General features: G+C 39.0%; 1 protein-coding gene across 2 annotated transcripts in view; it reads left to right on the forward strand.

The window, feature by feature from the left end:
- The window catches only part of pigl (phosphatidylinositol glycan anchor biosynthesis, class L), a 27,163-nt gene extending 4,913 nt beyond the window's left edge, over positions 1-22,250 (forward strand). The window contains exons 3-7 of one of the 2 annotated variants that reach the window (XM_083531634.1): positions 13,725-13,815; positions 16,382-16,449; positions 20,089-20,120; positions 20,902-21,035; positions 21,916-22,250. In XM_083531634.1, coding sequence (XP_083387760.1) covers positions 13,725-13,815; positions 16,382-16,449; positions 20,089-20,120; positions 20,902-21,035; positions 21,916-22,044 — 454 coding nt within the window. In that variant the 3' untranslated portion in view covers positions 22,045-22,250. The other variant, XM_083531635.1, reaches the window with a different exon arrangement.
- Positions 22,251-22,676: the final 426 nt, after the last annotated feature.

Here is a 22,676-nt window from a genome sequence, read left to right on the forward strand (position 1 = left end):
AGAATCGTATCAGAAATGCGAGACGTGCATTCCTATCATATCAAAGTAATTCGGGATTTTACAAGACAATTTAAAACACACAAGCCTCAAAATTCTCCCAATGGACCAATCCAGTGTTTTCTCTTCCATCAGCCTCCAGCATTTGACAATGAAGAAAGCAGAATCCGATCATCGTTCTCACAAGGTTTCTTCAGCTCCCTGTGAATAAACAGTAAAGCTCAAATGGTGAGACATCACCACCACTTACAACCCCCCAAACTCCTAGTTCCAGCAAGCACAGCCGTTAAAGGCCTACCATGCTGGGCACAGACCCTCCCCTTCTCCCCTGGTTACCAAAAGAACAAACAGTGGTCAGGCTACAAATCAAGGCCATCTATTCGAACCACAACAGAGCTTTAGAGCAGCTGAGCTGATGTATTATCCCCTCTGTCACTGGAGCCATTAAACACAAAGAGTCTCAGATGAGAAGTTGTAGAAGTCGGGACTAGTACATCGCAGAGGGGAAGGACATCCCCAGGGCAGCATTCAAGCTCCAAACAGTGGGATATTACCATATTTTTTTTGTTCACATTAACCTAAAAGAGTGAACTCCTGTAAATTATGTCTGGGATTTCATTTTCATGACCCTTGTTTGTATAATACGTATTCGGAGATTCCTTGAATGTCCTGTTCATTCCTTCTTCCTTAAACACACAGGAGCAAACGGACAGATCTTCATGTTTCGATGATGTCATGCTTTGACTGTGGTTCAGATTTTAATATCAGCGGCCCAGATCACCGGCTGCTGCTTTAAAGAAACCCGGCTTTCTTTTATTCACCGAGGTTACGGTTTCTGGACGTCACGCTGTGTAGAGAACGATTGCCGATCGCTCGAAATGATAAATCTGCTCCTGAAATGGACCAAGTCGAACCGGACGAAATCCGATTTGCTAGAATACAATATGAAAACCGGGTGAAACGGATGTGATTTTGGGTGAAATTTGACGAATTTAGAAAAAGATGTGGACGGGGCTGCGGTCTCTGCTCCGAAAAAGCCCAAGATGCGAGATTTTTATGCTTTTTATCCTTTTCTTTCTTGTAAAATTTGCCTTTTTTCACACAAACTGTATCTTGCAAGCAGTATTACTACCTCTTTATTCACTTTTTTAGCTATTTGCACGTGCAGATCTGCACCGTAATGCAAAGCGACTTTCGCATAAGCATGAACCGCGAAAATAACACCGGTTATGATATTCTGGCCCGAATTTAGATGCTGTACTGCAAAGGAATCGCATTTGTTTGTGTTTCCCCATGGCTTATTCAAATACCCTCAATTTACAGTTTATCACCAGCTATGGTTGGATCTTCTCAGATCAGTCAGATTTTCTAAGAATATCACCGACATCCTGCCAAGAAATGTGCTATGGAATCAATTATATAAAGCAGCTGCATGTGTGTGTGTGTGTGTGTGTGTGTGTGTGTGTGTGTGTGTGTGTGTGTGTGTGTGTGTGTGTGTGTGTGTGTGTGTGTGTGTGTTAGCAAGTCTCACAGCTGTGATTAAAATCTCTTGTCTCCTCAGTAAGGCCTAACAGTTCATACGCAGAGAACAGCTAAAACCCAGATTACTGAGTATTTACAGAACAACTGCTTTAACTATTAGCAAAAAAAAACATAAGGCAAATAAAAGTCTGTGGGGAGTTTTGGTGTGCGGCTCTAGTTTTTTTTGGCACAGCCCCTTGCACAAAATGCGACCCCTCGTTCCGCCAAAAACCGCCAATGTACCAAACGGGCAGTTCACTTTTCTTCTGCTGCTGAAAGAACATTCAGTGCACTGAGAAGGAACTACCCAGAACGTAACACACAAATCCTTCCAAGTTCATGTTTCAGCATTACATTGTTAATTTTTTTCTACGAAGCGTAGAAGAGGGTGTTTGGTGTTGCTCAAGAACCCAAAAGTGGCGTTCTGGCAGAGCTAGGATTTGGAATTCACAACACACAAAAAAAAAATCAACCACCAGAGATGTTTTTCCACCAGCCAAAGTCCACCCTAACCCCAGGCACTAACAGTTCAAAATTAGCTCAGGGAAATCAGGGCTCTGGTGTAATGCTGTAAATAAGGCACCCTTTTCTTACACACAACAACAACATCAGGGCATTTCTAGTTCAACTCGCAACGGTTCAAATCCCAAAGCTGTTAAAAGACCACTGCCTTTCAACTGCTTAAGGAAACTGTACTATGGTTGATCCCCACACACATATCCTTTTACCCCATTTACAAAAAAGATGTTTGCTAATACACCATTTTTGAGGTCCTAGCAACTGCATCATCAGATACAGAAATCGCATCCTTGATTCTACACCATCCAGCAATATTGTTATAAACACTGGCACTGTTATTTATATGTTTTGATGTTTTAAAAACTTTTTAATACAAGCATTAAGCTACTCAGCTTTAGCTACGTAGCTCATAATTATTTTGTTAATTTGTTATTGCAAAATCTTCTAAAAAGGAAAAAACATCCCCAGGTCGTATTTTAATTATGAATCAGCTGTCACAGCACTGAAAGTGGCATCGCACCCAAGTCTTTGACATCTTCGGTGCTTAGTTCCAGTTTAGCCGCGTTGTGTTGTTGAAATCAAACCTAATCCCGGCTTCATCCTTTGCTTCTCATTCTGGATTCTGCTTCCATTTCCTAAATAGTGCCCCTGACTAGACAAGAACCAAATTACAAACCAAACCGTACATTGCCCTGAGATGCAGCATGTCAGAAGTGAAAAAGATGTGCTTGTGTTTGTGCCTTGTTGGCCTCACGTGTCTAATGGAAGTGTGTGTTAGCTATCTCTATCACCTGTTCATATCTGTGGTCTGGTAATGAAGCGCTGGCTGGTGGGTGAGATTTAGCATGTGAATAAATGAGGCCAAAGTGATATCTAAATGAAACACCTTTTGACAAATCAGAATCGAGAATTGACCAGCGTTATGGTTTCAATGGACATATGCTGGGAATTTAGTGGGAGACGTGTTCGGATGAACCCAGTTTTCTAAGAAGTGTGCGCATGTGTTCGAAGCGAATGTGTGAGAGATAAACGGGGCTCAACTGGGCCACTCGTGGCTTGTGAACTTAAACACTCATCTAATCACTTGGCATTATGCCTAGACTTTCATCCCCCCCTCTCTCTCTGTCTTTCTCTCTCTCTCTCTCTCTCTCTCTCTCTCTCTCTCTCTCTCTCTCTCTCTCTCTCTCTCGCTCTCTCTCTCTCTCTTTCTTTCTCTCTCTCTAATGCTTTGAGGTTATTGTACTGGGAGTCTACTGGCTTTGTATATTAGCAGTATATAGTATGTACAGATAGTTTGGAAGCTAAAAAAAGTATTTAAATAAGAATTTTGCATATCTGTCAAAACAACACCCTTATGCCCCAAGTGTGCTCCCTGAAGATATGGTTTACATGTGTTGGAGTTGAAGATCTTAAGAGGCCTACTGGAGAGCTGTAGAACCCTCTTATACACATTTGGGATGAATTAAAACACACCAGGCCTTTTCACCTTAACTACACTATATTGCCAAATGTTTGCGGACACCTGATCATAGGTGTATGGTATGTGCCACAAGGGTGTTAGTTAAGTCAGGTACTGATGTAGGTGAGGTGAGGAGGCCTAGGGTGCAGTCAGGGTTCCAATTAATCCCAAAGGTGTTCAGTAGAGATGAGATCAGGGCTCTAAAGAAGGGCACTCAAGATCTTCCTCTCCAAAGCATGTAAACTATATTTTCATGATACTCACTTTGTGCACAGGAACATTGGCATGCTGAACCTAGTTTGGGTTTTCAAGTTCATGTGAATGCAAAATTTGATTATACCACATTTAAAGATGTCCGATACAATTATCCTCCAGCTTTGTTTGGAGAAAAACCGTATATGACAGGAAAGGTCAGGTGTCCCAAAACACTTGTCCATATAGTGCACATCAATACCCGACTTCACTAACACATCTGCAAGTGAATGAACATAAATCTCCACAACCACACTTTGGAATATTGTGAACTATCTACTCAGAAGAGTGAAGGTTATTGGGGGGTAGCAGTACACAGAATTCACAGTTCTGTACAGTTAAAAAATGCAAAGCATCAAATTGCTTGAAATTTTGTATTAACACAGTTTATTATTATAGACATTTGTAAACACCAGCAGTTGAAATAAAAAATGTTTTAAAAGATTGTAAATATACAAAGTTAAATTACATAAAATTATATTTTATAATATTTTATCGAAATAAAATAAATGAATAGAAAAGAGTAAATAAAATGAATGCAATACAGTTTTTATCATATTGATTAAATTGAGTAATCAGTTCAATTGGCACAAATGAAACTGATTAAATAAAAATAAATAAATGGCATTTGTTAGACCCCATTTGGGTAATATAGGTGTGTGTGTGTGTGTGTGTGTGTGTGTGTGTGTGTGTGTGTGTGTGTGTGTGTGTGTTTGTGAGATTCAATACTTAATTTTTTAAAGATGTGATGTACTTAACTGTTCTATTTATTTTAGCATCCTTTAACAAATGTTTTCATTCCTTCCATCCATCATCATTCACTCCCTCGATATGTGGAATTGTCAGGATTTTCTCCTTTTAAGAGAAATTATTGAAGCTGTACTTAAAACGCTAAAGAATCCATAGCGCTAGCGTTGTCCACTGCCTAGCGATTCTTGAGCATTTTCATGCATGCGCAAAACAAATCTTATTCTCAGTATGGAGTGAGTGGCCACAGTGACACTGCGCTAACTCTAGTTTCTTTTTTTATCCAACTTGCATTGTTGTGTATGTTTTTAAGTTTCATGATAAAAAATAAAGTGCTTAAAGTAGGAGGCAGGAAACTGTTCCTGAGAGGAGCCAGAATTTAACAATCTATTTTCTGTACGTAAAAAGTATTGATAGCTGATAGCCCTTTACCTGTGTGTGTGTGTGTGTGTGTGTGTGTGTGTGTGTGTGTGTGTGTGTGTGTGTGTGTGTGTGTGTGTGTGTGTGTTTAATCCATCCAGGTCATTTGGGTCACAGAGAGGACTAGTAATTGTGTCGAATTAAACCAGCCCCCGAACATAATCCCTAATACACACCCACACACACAGTTAAACTGTAAGTGATGCTCCAATTTCAGGTCACATGATCTGCATGCTTCCCTCTTCACCTCCGCTATGCCAACAGCCTGTGCTCTGCAGTGCACTCTGGGTAATCCTTTGCTCCCCGCCCCAACCGCACGCACCCGGATGACCTCTCTATACTCTCTCTCTCGCCTCTCTGTATTATTCATGTAGGTGGAGTACAGATGGAGATGCTGTATGTGTGTTCGGTCCACCTGTCTGCTGGGAAAACATGAGCTCTGAGTTCTTGTCCTCTTTCCCCTCCTCTTGCTTTTTCTCATCTCCGTTCCTTCCTCCAGACAAGACAGGAGATACGGTCCCTCTGGGAAGCTTGTTGTTTCATGCATCCTTGTTACACAACGCCTCCTGCCTTTTCTGCTGTTACTGGAATGGTTTACTTTGAAAGCCTTGGAGGTTCTTCTGATTTATTACTGAAGAATTATTACTAAAGAATTACAGAAGAATTGTTACAGAAGAATTACAGAATTATTAGAGTGGTGGTAGGTCCGTGGTTAAGGCTGTGCAAGGCCCTTAAATATCTGTGTTCCAAGAGCTCTATCATGGCTGTGATATTTGAAGAAAGAATTGAGCTGTTCTGTAATGTACATGTACAAGTATAAAGCATCTTTACAATACCTTTTATAACAGTTCAACCCGATTCTCAAATTGCTCAGTGGGCATTGATTATTTTTCTGTAATAGCAGCTCTGACAGCCGGCCTAAGTTTACTACCATGAGAAAGAGGTTACACAGATCAGGCATAACATTATGCATCATAACCATGTGCATCAATGAGCCTCGGTCGCCCTGTAACTCTTTCACCACTGTTTCTTCCTCTGAGCACTTTTGATAGACTACTGCAGACCAGGAACATCCCACAAGATCTGCAGTTTTGGAGCTGCTTTGACCCAGTTGTCTTTTTTCTGCTTCTAACACATCTTTGAAGACAAAATGTTCACTTGCTGCCTAATATATCCCACTCACTATCAGGTGCCATAATGAAGAGATAATCAGTGTTAGTCACTTCACCAGTCATAATGTTATAATGTCATAATGTTATGCCTGATCGGTGTATAGGTTCTGTGATAGACGTATAGATAGATGGATGGATAGCTCGAAAGATAGATAGACAAAAGAAAAAGACGGATGGGTAGATACTTAAATACATAGATCGAATTTAATTAATTCATTTTCAAAATGTTAATTGCTTATTTGTTGTACTTTTAGACAAGCTTTGATAGAAATGTTCAACTTCCAGGTCGTAACAAAAACTCATTACATATGACGCTGCATCATACCACCTTGGTAATGATTATTATTATCCTATACCTGCACATCTCCGATTTGTTTTATTCATCATACATGTGCTTTATATGATGAGGTCATCTCAGTTTTTCTGTTCGGCAGAAAATTCAATTTCTGCTTCTTCTTCTTTCAGCTGCTCCCTGTAGGGGTCGCCACAGCGGATCATCCGTCTCCATACCCCCCTGTCCTCTACATCTGCCTCTTTCACACCAACTACCTGCATATCTTCCCTGACCACATCCATTAAACCTCCTCCTTGGTTTTCCTCTTTTCCTCCTACCTGGTGGCTCCATCCTCAGCATTCCCCTACCAATATAACTCATGTTCCTCCTCTGCACGTGTCCAAACCATCTCAATCTCGCCTCCCTCACCTTGTCACCAAAACGTCCTATATGCGCTGTCACTCTTGCTTTCTTAAAATAAAACTGGCCCAGCGTTTATCACTGAAGAGTGTTATATAAGAGGCACTGCAGCGTTTCCATCTACTTCACAAGGAAACATTTGACAAACACCAGTAGTGTAAGTTTCAGTGACACATTGGTAAAAAAAGAAAACCCCAAAAAACAACGAGGCGAGAGCAAACTATTAACATAGTTAATCTCCACTGTGCTTAATTAGACATTGGGTGGAAAATAAATATATCCTGTTTGATTTATTGGCTGAAATTCAGGGGTGGTCAGGCCAGGGTCCAGAGAAGAGCTGCTTAATGCGATAACCAGACGGCAAAGGAAACTTTATTGCTGCCAGAATCTTGTCACAAGACAACAAGATCGATCTTTTTTTCATAACACATAACATCTGTACCCATGTCTATGGCTGTTTTCAACTTTATAATATCTTCTGGGCCTTTTATTATGCTCCTAATTTGTATTTTGTGTTTCACTGTCCTTTTTCTATATGTTTGGATGCTTCATGCACCAAATCAGTATACTGGTATGTGAGAGCACACTTCCGAATAAAGTTTCTTCTTCCTCGTTTCCTTCTTCTCCTTCTTATGTTTTTTCTTATATGGTCTATTTTCCATCCAAAACCTTTGAATGAAGCCCCCCCCCCCCCCCCCTTCAAGCGATAAACGTAAATCATGCAATAAGGCCACAATAATCACGCTTATAATACAGTAGTAATCAAATGCATACTGAGTTTCATGTTGACTGCATATTTGATTATGCAAATGAGATTAATTGCATATGCATACATTTGCCTGCTTTATTGAACCAACCATATATCAAGCTGACATTAGGATTCGAAAACTTTTATGTAAATAATGGACTATGTATGAAGTTAATTTAATTCTAAAAAGTGACATTTCTGTCGAGTTTCATATATATTTTTTTCTTTTTATTACTCCTGTTTAAAGAGAAGCTGTGTTTTCAGGTGTGATCTATCCAGAAATCCGAGAACCTTTTTTCCATGAGATCTAAATTGTTGCCTTAAAATTGCTTGGATGTGAACAAGATTGATGGAAAAAAGATAAATCCAAAAATGAAGGGAATTTTGCAGTGCTGCATGCTAAACGAGTTCAAAATCAGTTCAACCGGTTAGATATCCCAGCATGCACTGGGGGGAAAAAGGCTTGTGCTCCCTTGTTACCAGACAAAACAAGTGCTGGTGCATGCCCCCTTCTCCGCCTACACACATACACACACACACATCTCCAGTAGGCCAAAGTTCAACCACTACATTCACAAGCCTGCAAGCAATTACACATCCACATGCAAGAGTTGCAAAGAGAGAGCGCGCGAGAAAGAGAGAGGGAGGGAGAGTAAGGGAAAGGTTACTCTGGGCCATTTAGCACTGTTGCCATAGCGAAGCTAACACTCAATCCAACTTTCATAAAGGTCAGGTAGATCATGTGTCTTTTGTTTTGTTTTTGTCTTTATCTTCCTCCTTTGTTTTTTCTCTCTCTCTCTCTCTCTCTCTCTCTCTCTCTCTCTCTCTCTCTCTCTCTCTCTCTCTCTCTCTCTCACTCTCTCTCTCTCTCTCTCTCTCTCTCTCACTCTCTCTTGGCTGCCAGCTCTGCCGCTCAGCCAAACATCTCTTACAAAAAAGCCGGATAATAAATCACATCTGATTTGGAAAGAGATTGTTCAAGGCAAGAAAACATTCACGTTTCATACTGCAGATGCTGGAACGAACGTCGGCTTTAACATTCTATTCTTTGGCCTGACAGACGTGCCTGAGAACGCGACGGCGTCCACAAACCCATTGTTCATTCAAATATCGAGTCTAAGAAGGAGATGATACTGGGCGGCGTAGGAAATAAACCTACGGCTAAACCGGTTTGTGAAGGAACAAAAATGTGTGACACGATTGAACTTTCCTGACTTCTGTTCCCTTATTCCATGTAGCACAACATCATCCTTTTGTGTCACACTTTCCTCTTTTAAACACCATTAATGGCATGACTGAATGGCCATCATCCTTCTTTTCTCTCCCTCTGAGTTTCCACCACACCCCTTTGGGAAAAAAAAGGAATGATCCCTTCTCTCAACCCATCAGCTACTAAACACCTTCTCATCACCCCTCTGAGATGGTATCACCCACAGCTAACCTCAGTGACCCTGCATAGTGTTTGATTTGTAGCCATATCCATCATGGGCTAGAACTAGCCCTACTGTCCAAATCTCTTTGTGAGCTGAAAGAAGGAGACAGAATGAGGATGGAGGGTGGCAGTCCACCCTCCTCTCTCTTTCTCTCTCTCCCCTCCTCTCCCTCTCCATCTCTCTCTTTTTCGATTTCTCTCTCTCAATCTTCATCACTCTCACAAACCTCTAATCATCCTTTTCCTAGGTTTCCCTGTAGATCACTCAACAACTTCCTCATTCCTGCACCATCACCATTTCTTTTATCTCCACCTCTCCCACTTAGTCTTTTAGCTTTTAACCCTCATATACCTCTATCCCCACTCATCTCTTTATCTCTCTCTCTTTCTTTCTCTCACTCTCTTTCTCTCTGTCACGCTCTCCTTTGCTCTGTTTCTGACCTTGATCTCTGATGTTGCCACAGACTGTTTTTGACACGTTCACTGGCAAGCGTTGAGACACGCCATCCCCAATCCAAGCCGTCTCCTCTAATCCCATACCGCTGTAACCATGCCAAAATAATTGTAAACACCGAGACACAAGAAAAAGAAAACCAGGCAGGCAGGGGTTCAGATGTCCGTTTCAATTATAAAATCAATAAATCCATTCAACTAACATGGTAAGATTAGGCATGGATTTACTTTATTTTTTAATTTTATTTACCTTAAGCCTTTATTAAGGCTTAAGGTTTTGCCTGCTTTTATACCACATGTCTGGTTTATATTGCGTAATCGTTTCTATAGTAACAACGTTTTTCCAGGGACTTTGTAATGACAAACAGTTGTGGCTAAAAACGTAAATTTTGAAGCTTTTTTTAACGAACGTTAAACGGATAAAAGTCTTGCCGGTTTTTTGACGAGCTGCTTTTTTTTTTTTTTAAATGGCTGCCAACAAGTACTCCCTAAATGAACATGTCAAAACTGTGTCTTTAGTGTCAATATTTCGTGTGAGCACCATTGATATGTAGCACTGTCTTAATCCTCCTGTGTGTGGAATTCACCAGAGCTGCACAGGTTGTTGCTGGGATCCTCTTCCACTCCTCCATAATGACATCATGGAGCTGCTGGGTGTTAACATGGCCCTTCTCCACCTTACGCTTGAGGATGCACCACAGGTGCTCAATAGGGTTCAGGCCTGAGACATTCTAGGCCACTCAATCACCTTCTGCTTCCTCAGAAATGCAGTTGTTATCATGGCGATGTGCATCTCTATAACTGAGGCCGATGTGATTCGCATCTCGATGCGTAGCAAACATTGAGATACATTAAAGATACGTATGAAGCAGCTACCGATGCAATACGATTCACCCCTATTACGAGGCAGTGTGATCCGATTTCGACTCTATTTATCCCAATGTGATTCAATGCAATACGAAGCAATAGAAAAAATATGATGAGTTTCTTATCCTGTTCTGTCTCCAGGAAGATGCAGCTCTACATCTGCCATGTTAATTTATATTCTGTGTGACTCTTAGGACAGGCCTCGGTCTCCGTAGTGTTGTGATACGTCATATTCAGGTTGCAGCGGTAATGCTGAGAGAATGCGCTTGAAAAGCAGTTTAGCGAGGAGAAATAATAATATTATTATAAATTATTAGTCACAAATGATTGGTGCCTTTCTAAATAATAAAAGTATAGCGCATCTACTAATAATTCTATATGTGTATTGCACGTGGTGTTATATGGTAGCTTCGCTGTTTTTACCCCGAGTGCGTTCATGGGTTCTTGACTTTGTTCTGCCGATCGGTGTATCACCACTGCAGTTAGAACACTGACAAGAAGCTCTGGAAAAATACTTGGTTTATTGAAACTCGTACATTAGCCACACCAGATTAAACAATGCATCTCTTGTTCTTTCCTCCAAGGGTCATGGTTCTTTATTATCTCCAAATCTTATTTAAAGTTGTAGTACATCATTTCTTACCTTAAATGCTACATCGCTACATATAAATTAATCAAATTTAACCCATGCAAATATGTTTAAAATGATGCATCACGATACAAATGACACCTTGTATTTGATGCACACTTTTTAAAATCGATGCATCACCATGGTTAACTTTTATGCTGTTGCACCAATGCGAATCTGTGAATCTTACCATCCCTAATGTATATGTATAAGATGTTACATACGATTTAAGCACAAAATGTTTTTTTGTGCTCTAAAGCTACCAAAAACATTCTCCTTGGAATTGTTGTGACGTGTGGTGCGCTCATTTTGCCTACACTTTTAATATTCTGAGCTGAATTGGGATGGAAAGGGTTAAGATCTTTGCCCTGCTCTCTCTCTCTCTCTCTCTCTCTCTCTCTCTCTCTCTCTCTCTCTCTCTCTCTCTCTCTCTGTGTGTAATGATGCCCCTCAGCACTTTGATTTCAGATGAACTGCAGTGACCCCGGTGTGTCTGAAACACTCTCTGCACGCCTGGTTGCCTCTCTCACTCCGTCTCTCGATCACGTTTGATGTCGGCACAGAGAGGCAGTGCAAGAAGGGGGGGGACTAGATTGAAAAACAAGGCACAGAGAGAAAGAGAGACAGAGACAGAGAGAGGAGGGGTGCTGTGAAAGATTGCCCAGCAAGATAGAGGTTCGTTGACCTCCAATACATTGCTGGCTGTGCAGGGTGTCTGGATGAAAGGAAAAGCTATTTGTGTGTGTGTGTGTGTGTGTGTGTGTGTGTGTGTGTGTGTGTGTGTGTGTGTGTGTGTGTGTGTGTGTGTGTGTGTGTGTGTGTGTGTGTGTGTGTGAGAGAGAGAGAGAGAGAGAGAGAGAGAGAGAGAGAGAGAGAGAGAGAGAGCAATGCATGATGGCCCTAGTTTTCTCTGGGCTCTACTTTCAAATGAATGAAAGGCAAAGCCCCGGGCAACCTCCGACCCTAGGGCTCAGAAGGGGCCTGTAGGCAGAGTTCCAGCTGCGCCGTGTGGGACAGCAGCACTAAATCATTACACACACACACACACACAGATACTCACACTAGGCCTACCTGCACACTCTTACACTACCGCTCTCTCGTGGCGGTAGTGTAATCTCTAAAGGAACAATCGGTACAGTTTTGGCTGGAGCTCACCAGCCTGTAATGTGAGTGTGTGTGTGTAAGAGTTTCACTGCCTGTTATAATATAACATACATTGTAAATAAGTAATGCAATATAAGTGGAAGGAAAGATTTTAGTGGAACACTAAAGCATTAGCCCTAGAATTAGTTAATACATGCAAAAATGAAAGTGTTTTTAAATAAGTATTCTTAGAACATTTATATGTAAGAACTGTAACATGGTACAGCACTTTTTTTTGCCGCTTTAAAAATGTTTTTATAAGCGGAGAACCGACAAAATCAAAACAAAGACAGATTAGCTAGCTAAACTATGTTAGCGTGTTGTAGAAATGAGACAGTTATTAGACAGCAATTTAATTCAATTCAATTTAATTCTTTTTTATTTGTATATCGCTTTAAACAATGAACATTGTCTTAAAGCAGCTTTACACAGATAAAGTGGTGATAAAAAATAAACATGTTCTTTAAGTTTGTCCCTGATGAGCAAACCGGTGGCGACTGATAACGCTGTAGAATGGAGATCTGTATCTATCCAGATAGATTCACTTAGCTAAGTTACTAACTAGAAGTTAATTAATTAGCTAGCTAGTTCAGTTAGTTAGCTTACTAACAAGCCAAAAAAGAATAAAAAAAATTGAGGTTGATAAGTTCGCTATCTAGCTTAGTCACTAACTGGAAATAAGTTAATTAACTCGCTAGGTTAATTAAGTTAGCAGACAAGTGTATAGAAATAAGTTCATTAGCTAGCTAGACAGGTTCACTAGTGTGCTACAGATAAGCCAGCTTGTGCTGCTAGCATAGCGCCATAGGATGTAGACCGAAAATCTGTATAAAAATCACCAGATCAGCTAATTATAATATCTTCCAAATGCAGACCAACCAATAAAACTAGTTCACATGAAATTTTGCAAACATTAAATATTTAATTGTGTGTAATGGGTGAAAAGGTACTTTGTGAAAGAAATTTTTTGTACCTGGCTCTTGCTCACCTATCAAATGTGGTTATAATGAGGCACAAGGAGTTAACTGTGTTAATTTTATTAGCTGCCTTATGGGATAATGTTTCATTCCTGTTTATAAAAAGGCCTGTGTATGTTGTCCAATTATGTACCACATGAAGTGTCATAAGTATTGGAACTGCACTGTTTCTGATGTTTATGTTTATCGCTAGTTTTGAAACTTGTCATAAAAAAAGCTTACTTACCAGGCAGTATAATTAATTAATTGCAGTATAATAATCAATTAAAATTAAAACCTTTAGATTAGCCTGTGTATTATCAAACGTTGACAGGTGCTTTGGCAATCTACTGAATGGAGATTCCTGGCCAAGTGTCTAGAGGGCAAAAATTGGCTATGCTCTTTGAGTGGGACAGACAGTGTACATCTGTCTCTCATCATTAAATCAGAGCGGCTCAAGCCAGTCTGTGGCTCAGATATTTGGAAGTGGGCTGGCTGACTCTGTTACATTGCCCCGTGATGCAGCAGTTTAAAAAGAGGGTGTTACAGTTTGTTAGCTAGTGTGAGGGAAATGGTAAGACCAAACTGGAGAGAAAAATGGAATGTAATGATGAAATGTTTGGAAGACACTAAGTAGCTATTATATAACAAAGTTAGCACTTTAGTAAATAATATTAATGTCAATTATTTACACAGTACCTCTTTCTTTCTAACAGAGAGCTGCAGGATGACCCAAAGGCAGAGTGGAGCATTGCACTGACCGCACCGCTGATCCTGAAACACATTACAACTTATTCCATTAACCTGGTGAGAGCTTTTCTACACTGTAACAATGGACCTTTAGCAGCACACACCGACGTTTTCAATTAATGTTGACAGACAGACAGACAGACAGACAGACAGACAGACAGACAGACAGACAGACTTAAAATAGCAACTTCCGCAGTTTCGGCTGCTTCATGGATGGCTGTGTGTTTTACACAGCAAGATGGGGTTCTTTAATTTAAAGACCGGTCCACCTAATCCACCGTCTAGCATGACATCCGCCATCTGCATTTATCCTTAATTACACACACTAATATCCCACAATGCTCCTGGTCTCTCCTGGGCCTCCAGCAACTTAACCCGAAGATTTTGATCAGGCCTGCCTAAGCGTTCCAGGAAATTTCCCAAGTGGAATTTCAAATCAACATCTGAACAAAGTTTTTTTTTCTTTTGTATCCAATATAATTAATTTCTCTCTCTCTCTCTCTCTCTCTCTCTCTCTCTTTCTCTCTCTTTCTCTCTCTCTCTCTCCCTCTCTTACTCTTCTTGGCAGGCCATTAAGGCTATGATTAAAAGCCCCTGCACGGAAGACTTGCATAAACAAACAACAACAAACAAATGGGCTAAAAGAGCGAGTGCTGTTACGAAACGACTATGGTTTGATATTTCCCTGAGCATGTGTAAACACGCAAACTTACCATCACCAAAACCAGCATCCCCCCTATCCTGTCGGGGCCAAGTCACACTTCGAACAATGTTTTTTTCCTCCCACGATTTACGATTATTTCAATTGTAATAAGTAAATCCTTAATTTGACAAAAGCCATTGTTTTAATTTCACATAAGTAATAAAGTTTAATAGCAAAAGGCAGTTATTGTAACACAACAGTGCAATAATGTAGCATCTGGCCAATTATTATCTGGGTTTTATGGTTTATGGTTCTAGATGAACTTTACACAATGGAACAGTTAAAAGACAATAGGATCAATACACTGAATTTTGGACAGAGGTGATAACCGTTTTATATAACCTCCTCACATAAATGCTCTGCTCCTCCCCACTTTATGCAACATGTGGATCGATGTCATATTATCTCCCTACCTCGTGCCTGTCATCCGCTTCTCTTGGCCCATTTGCTTTGGCAACCTTCTACATTTCCACCAAATTCTCTTATGTTTTCCATTTTCCTCCCAGTCCAAAAAAATCATCACGTACACAAACTCTAGCAAAAAGGCTGCGATTCAAGTCTGCTGTATAAGGAACAGACGGGGTTTCCCACCTTTTTAGTGTGAAAAACACATGCCATGCATTTCTGTCTCACTGCCAAACCAACATCTGCGGGAAAAAAAATTTTTATCTTCAGAGGATTATCTTATGTATTTTTAACCCCATCGACCGGCAATTAAATAGCGCATATCAGAAATATTGTCAAATCTTGTACATACAATACTTGTACATACTTACATCTATTTACATTAATGAGCGGTGAAGTAAATGACACTGATTATCTCTTCATCATGGCACCTGTTAGGGTGTGGGATATATTAGGTAGCAAGTAAATATTTCGTCCTTAAAGTTGATGTGTTCGAAGCAGAAAAGAAATTGGGCAAGCGTAAGGATTTGAGAGAGTTTGACAAGTGCCAAATTGTGATGGCTAGACGACTGGGTCAGAACATCTCCAAAACTGCAGCTCTTGTGGGATGTTTCTGGTCTGCAGTGGTCAGTATCTAAAAAAAAAGTGGTACAAGGAAGGAACAGTGGTGAACTGGCAACAGGGTCATGGGCGGTCAAGGCTCATTGATGAAGGCTGGTCCAATCCAACAGATGAGCTCCAAATTGCTAAAAAAAAAAATGATGAGTCAGGACTGTTTTAGCAGCAAAAGGTGAACAACACAATGTTAGGCAGGTGGTCATAATGCCTGCTATGTACTATTTACACTTCAGGTTAGATTTTAACCAAATTACTCTGCATAATGACTAATCAAACAACCAGAAGTAAAGCTTTAAGTTTTCTGACAGGATTTATGTGTGTTTTGCTAATAGGACAAATGTTTTTTGTTGGTTTTTTACTTGATTCGTGAAGAAAAATAGACCTATATAGTATTACAGTATTATAATATTACAGAAAGGTCTACAGTAGACCTATGAAAGAAATATTGTAATTCAAGTGCCAATAGAAATGAAATTCAAATATTTCTATATTTGACTATCATTTTTCATAAATAGAAAATGTTAATTGTATTGCAAATAACTGTGGTACAAGAAGAATAGATGTTCTTTTATAGCTTCTCTTTCTCATTTCCTCAAATAATGATGTTATTTTTTCATTCGATGTTAATGATAGACAGGCTGGTAAGCAGCTATGCAAGGTGCAATGAAGTGAGTCCTAAATTAAAACCGCCTCTAAAATATTTGTAGCAAAAAAAGAAAAGAAAAAATGCCACATTTCCCTGGGCTGTTCTATATAAATGATCCTTACACAAGGCATGTATATGCTAATCTGACCACATGTGTAGTCATTATGAAACGTTTTAAATGTCCCAGCAATTGCTGAACCTGTTTTACCCGTCCACATTTTTCATATCTCATATTAAGTCTGTTTTGACAGGTGCTGACATTTGATGAGGGTGGAGTGAGCGGGCACACCAATCACATCGCTATCTACAAAGCACTCAGGTAGTTTTATTTTATTCCTGTTTAAACCGAGCTTTTGGTTCTTTGTGGGACAAATTGGCTATAACCCAAATAACAAAAACTTTTTTTTTTACTTTGTTTCGTTTGGTGCTATATAAATATTTACATGTAGAATTTTAATAAACATTAAAAATAATAAAGTGGCGCTAATAACAGTGGTGATGGAATTCAGTAATACAATGCTGCACAATATAAATCAGGTCTACATGACAGCTGTGTTGTTATTGCAGCAATTCCAGCAATTCATCATGATCAAGCGAAGTTTAGAAAGTGCGCAGCCTTTGATCGCTGATCACTGTCTTTCCGATAAACTCGCCATATGCTTACACCCAATCATGCTCCCTGTACAAGGTTAATGAAGTTCAAATCCCCAGTGAAGTCATTAAGATAAGGCAGCGATGACCCGAAGCACAGGTCACTTCCTCGGAATCACAAACAGAGATAAAAAAAAAAAAAAAAAACGAGCAGGGTTCCTGCGATTCGCCCCGAAGGAATTGTACACTAAAGAAATCCGTGTTTGGTTATTGAGCAACGAAAAAAAAAAAAAGTCTTTTTGTCTCGTCCAAATCCTGTCCTCATTACAGCAGCATAGAGAAGTGGTAATACACAGCCATCTGCATGTTCTCAACTTTATTACACACTTTCTTTCTTTCTTCCTTTTGGATTGGGAAGATGGCAAACAGCAGCCAGGGTTAGTGGTTTGGGAAGTGAAGAGGTTTTTGTGACTGTACTGGAACACGGATACACCCTGATATATGACACTGTACTTGGAAGAATCTAGTGATTTAACTTTACTCACCCCATTTTATTCATTCCAAATCACACTGTATATCCCGTGACGTCTTCTTACTGTCGAAGTGTCAAACCTTATTCCTGGATGTCCACAGCTCTGAAGCTATTTTTATGGTATATTTCAGTATGCTAGAATTATTTTTCGGTATACTATACCTTTCGACCAAATGAACTTATAATGTCAAGCATTCATCCCCTTGGACTCAACCTGGAACTGAAATAGACTTTCTTGGGATTATATGATAAGAATATACATACAATTCCCTACAGTATGTATCTACCACATTGCTGTTAAACCCCTAAATTAGTTCTGGTGCAATTGCCTTCAGAAGTCACATAATAAGCTGAATTGAATCCAGCTCTGTTGTGAATTGATGTGTTACATGATCTCATTTCTTACTGGAAAGCACAGTTGGTTAAAGAACAAACCTAAACAAGAAGCATCATGAAGCATGAGTAGCTATCAAAACAAGTCTAAGTATTAATTAATTAAGTATTAATCAGGGGTTAGTTATAACACATCACAAACACTTTGACCATTCCACAGAGCACCATTAAATCCGTGGTTTAAAAAAAATAATAATAATAATAATTCGGCACACAGAACACAAGGGAAGACTGTCCACTAAAAGACAAGTAGAATGACCAAGAGTGGCCAGATGTAGCTCGGAAGGAGCTGGAGAAATTAGTTTTTTCATTTATGGCATTAGGCAAATGCCCTTACCCAGGGTTTATCTAATTTATACTGAGCAGTTGAAGGTTATGGAGCTTGCTCAAGGGTGCAAGAGAGATTCATAGCTCAGATGGAACAACATCTTCATTACCAACTGTATAAGTTGGTGATGAAAAGAAAGCTATTATTAAAAAAGATCAAACAAACATGTACAATGGCAGTCAAAGGTGTTTTTTCAAAAGGGAGTAAATAGTTTTGCAATCATTTTTGTGGCAAAAAAAGCCGAGATTAAGTCAATTTCAATTCAGCTTACAACATAATTGAATTTGGACAGTTTTGTGTGTGTGTGTGTGTGTGTGTGTGTGTGTGTGTGTGTGTGTGTGTGTGTGTGTGTGTGTGTGTGTGTGTGTGTGTGTGTGTGTGTGTGTGTGTGTGTGTGTGTGTGTGTGTGTGTGTGTGTATGTATGTGTGTTTGTATGTGTGTGTGTGTGTGTGTGTGTGTGTGTGTGTGTTTTGAGTGGGCAGGGTGATGTATGGAGGCAGTTCCCTCTAAATTATCTCAGACCACATAATTTTTTTACAAAATGATTGTATAAAACACCAGCTTCTAAGCCAACAAAAAATAGTTTTAAAGTAGTTAAAGCAATTTTTAGCCTTTAGTATTCATAATAAAAGTTTTACCACAGCAAGTTAACAAATGTTTGCTAGCATAGTAGAATTTGTTGCCTCAGGTAATGTCAGTTTACCACAAACATCACAAGTGTATACTGTGCACTTTTTCTTGTATTAATATAATGGAGTATAAATATGTATAATTAACACAATTACCTCAAAATCACATCAAATCACACTGTTCTCATGAAGAGGATTCTTACAAGTATTGTGTATTAGCCTTCATTTTGGAACAGATGTAAAGCTAGCATATGTAGCTAACTGTCTTTGTCTTTGACTGAACCTTGATAGCGTGTTAAAAAATAAAGAGCTTTACAAGTGAAAGCAGACAAGCTGTTCAGCCATTGCAAATATTAATCTGTATATTCACACTGACATCATTTAGCAGAAACATTTTTCAGCTGTGATTTCACCATAGCATGATAATATTGAAAATAAAGCTGTAGTTGTTAGGGTTTTTTTCTCACAGCTTTTGTGAAAAAAAAAAACCCACTTTTGTTTCAGCTCTGGTTGTTTATTCGGGGAATTTAGCATGTGTACTGAGCTGGTATTGTTCACTGAAAATATTCCTACATATTGTCGCGTACTTTGTACTGCTTTTGGGCCGGGTTTTGGCAATGACTAATAAGCCTAATATGCCTTTTTGACAGGGAGAGAGATTTATTTTTCTTTATTCTAACACATGAAACTTGAAACGACAAGGCGTTGGTAGTAGAAGCCGGTGCCATAAATAAGGTAAAATGAGAAACTGTGCAGTCTGTAGCCCTCGAGTTTAACATCCATGTGCTGTGGCGCCCAGTGCGCTCCCACTGTTCTGACCTCTCTCCCAGTTGGATACTTGCCAGGATTAGTGTTTTTCTTGAATGAGCTCAGAGGGTCGGATGAAAGTGTTATTACTGTGGCAAACTGTTTTTCCTCGCCTGAGCACTGCCATGTCTGTAGCATTAATGAAGTGTGTTTTGAGTTATTATTTATTTCGTTGTTGGGCTGTTCATAAAAATAAAAAGAGGGGGAAAAAAAAAGAAAACCCATAAGTACATTTTTGTTGACGTCATCCAATGGATCATGTTTGAGCTGGGATTTGGTCAGCTGGGTGAAAGAGACAGAGAGGGAGGTGACACTGTGGTGGGCCAAACCAGGACACCATGGAGATTTCCAGGAACTTGGTTATGGATTTAGAGCTCCCTTTAATCACATGTATGTGTGTGTGTGTGTGTGTGTGTGTGTGTGTGTGTGCACTCTCTTATGCAAGGATGCTTGTCATGGAGAGCGGGGTCAAATGGGTTCAGAAAGTGTCTGTTCGCTTAATATGTTTTTAATCAATCCCCTATTCGCCTTCATTTTACCTTCATTGCGTTTCACAGCCTTGACTTTCAACTTTTTAATATTAGATCAGTATTTCAGATTTTTTTTTTCTTTTGTATTTAATGTTTACATTTGTATTTTGTCTAAATCTAATACTGCATTTTCTTTTTCCTATTTAGTCATTTAGCATTTGTTGGAAGAATACCAGAAGGTAAGTAGTAATATTTGAGTTTGTGGTGCATAATTCTGTTAAAGTTTGGTTACAGCGTATAAAAGTGCAATCAGCCTGTGTAGAGATTTCTGGTTGAATTGCGTCACCTGGTGTTTGGGGCAATTATTACTGCACATGAACATAATTGCGACTTAAAATCAGTTTAGTTGTAGTAAACAAGAATGATCACAAAAATGTTTTTTCATTTCTAGTCCAACTGCAATCGAAACGAAAACTACACAGAATGCCAGTAAATAAAAATAAGCTATAATTCTCCTTGTATTTTGACAGCATTTTAAAGTATTAAGCTATACATGTTTAAACCTTTAGTAAATATCAAAACAGCTGAATTCTACATTTAGTGATTTATGTTTCTTGATAGATATCAGTGAATGCTGTCTTTTCATGTATCCCACACTGTGAAGTACACATTTAGAAATATAAGGCTTTTACTGTATAGTAGATCATTTAAACTAAATCGGCACTAAAAACAAAATACAAATTAAGAGTGAAGAATATTAATAATTGAAACTATTTCTGCACTAAAACTGAAAAAGGTAAAATAAAAATGAATAGTTGTAAATAGCTTCTGTGATTGTTGGTGATTGTTTTAAGAATACAACATACTTTGAGTAGACGTTGATCGTCTGTATTCATTATTAACAGTTTGAACATTTTTACACACGATGAAAAGATATTTCTTTTAACTTCTCAGCATCCTGCTTCTGCTTGAACAAATCTTTTCTCGAAATCTAATTTTCTTTTCTTTTCTTCTTTACAGATTGTCAGGTCCTTTCCCTCCAAACAATTAGCATTCTCAGAAAATACCTGTCTTTCTTTGAGATGCCAATCAGCTGGCTTTTACCTTCATCTTTCAGCTGCATCATTGGACCAAATGAGTACAAAAAAGCTAAGGTAAGGAAACAAGGGGAATTCACATGATGCCTTACTAAGACCCATAATTATTTATGATTTCTCTGGTATAATATACACTATAGACAGAAATATTGGTACACCTGACTTTTCCAGGCATATAGAGTAATTGTTTAAGATGTCATTGGAAATGGTAGCTTTACATTTTCCCTTCACTTGAACTTCACTTGAGACCCAAACCTGTTCCAGCATGACAATGCCCCTGTGCACAAAGTTGGCTCCATGAAGATACAGTTGGACTGGAAGATCTCCTGTTATTGAGCTTTGACCTTAACTCTGCTGAACACTGTTGGGATGAATTGAAAGTAAGAAATGTGCAGGAGTTGATGTAAAGAGATTCTCTCTCCAAAAGTAGCATATATAGATAGTCAGACATAGGGCAATGTCAGGGGTTTAAGCATCGATTGGCTTTAGTTTTTTCCGGTGTGTTCCGCACCGTTGGAGTAAAAAGGGAAACTTTCTTGTATTGTCTTTCAAATACGCACAGTTTGGTTTAGATGCTATGTTGTGCAGATGCACCTGCCTAATTATCAGCTTAATTTGCGGCGCAATTAGCCGATGGCAAGTAGTTAAATAATGCCAAAAATTGTCCCAAATAATCGGTCGACCTCTAGTGAGGGAGGACATGCGGGTGGTTGATTTAAAATAGGCAGATGTGTATGACAGGGTGGTATTGATATGATCCACTGTGGTGACCCCTAATGGTAAGACGAAGACACTGCAAGTACCTTAGAATTCGTTGTCAGAGTTTTGTAGACTGCCAAGATTCTCAACACATCTGGAGTGGGTTTTTTTGTTTATGTCAATATGCTGAAAACTATGAGTTTTCTCTTTATTAATTGGCGTCTCTTATTTTAAACAGGAGGCCATGTTGCATCACCGCTCGCAGCTTGTTTGGTTCAGACGCCTCTACATTCTGTTTTCACGCTACATGTTCATCAACACCTTCCGAGCCATACCTGTGGAGAAAACGGATGTCAAGTTCTACTAGAGGGAATGATGTCCAATCAGAGTGCACTGGGATTAAAATTATATGTTGTGTAGTGTAAAAGTGTTCTATTTCTACTCTGTTTCGGATGAGAGTAAAACTTTTGTGTATTGTATCAACTAACTTTACATACTTGAAAACACTGTAAATCAGTGTTATTTCTATCTTATCCTAAGCTGTATGAATAAATAATTCTAAAGAAACATTAACAGATGTTCAGTCCATGTCCATACTATTGCGTTTTTACTTGAAAACGCATATTTTTCTCTCTGTTTTGGCCTTCTGTCTACAATGAGATGACGTTTTTTGTGAACAAGAAGCAGAGGCTTTTGAAAACAATGATCAGTCATGCGATGCAATCATGTGACCAATATATTATATATATTGTATATATATTCTATATATATATATATATATATATATATATAGCTGTGCCACTTTATAATAAAAGCACATGCGCATATATACATATGCGCATGTGCTTTTATTATAAAGTGGCACAGCTCTGAAAACGGAACACTATCTAAACCAGGTCTTGTTTTGCATATGTTAAAATAGTAAGGGTTTGAAATCTGTGATATAAAATCATTTAAAATAAATTAAATGAAAAAAAGGAACTAGAAAAAACATCCTGC

Source organism: Silurus aristotelis (assembly GCF_946808225.1).
Source record: "Silurus aristotelis genome assembly, chromosome: 26".
In the NCBI taxonomy this organism is placed as follows: Eukaryota; Metazoa; Chordata; class Actinopteri; order Siluriformes; family Siluridae; genus Silurus; species Silurus aristotelis.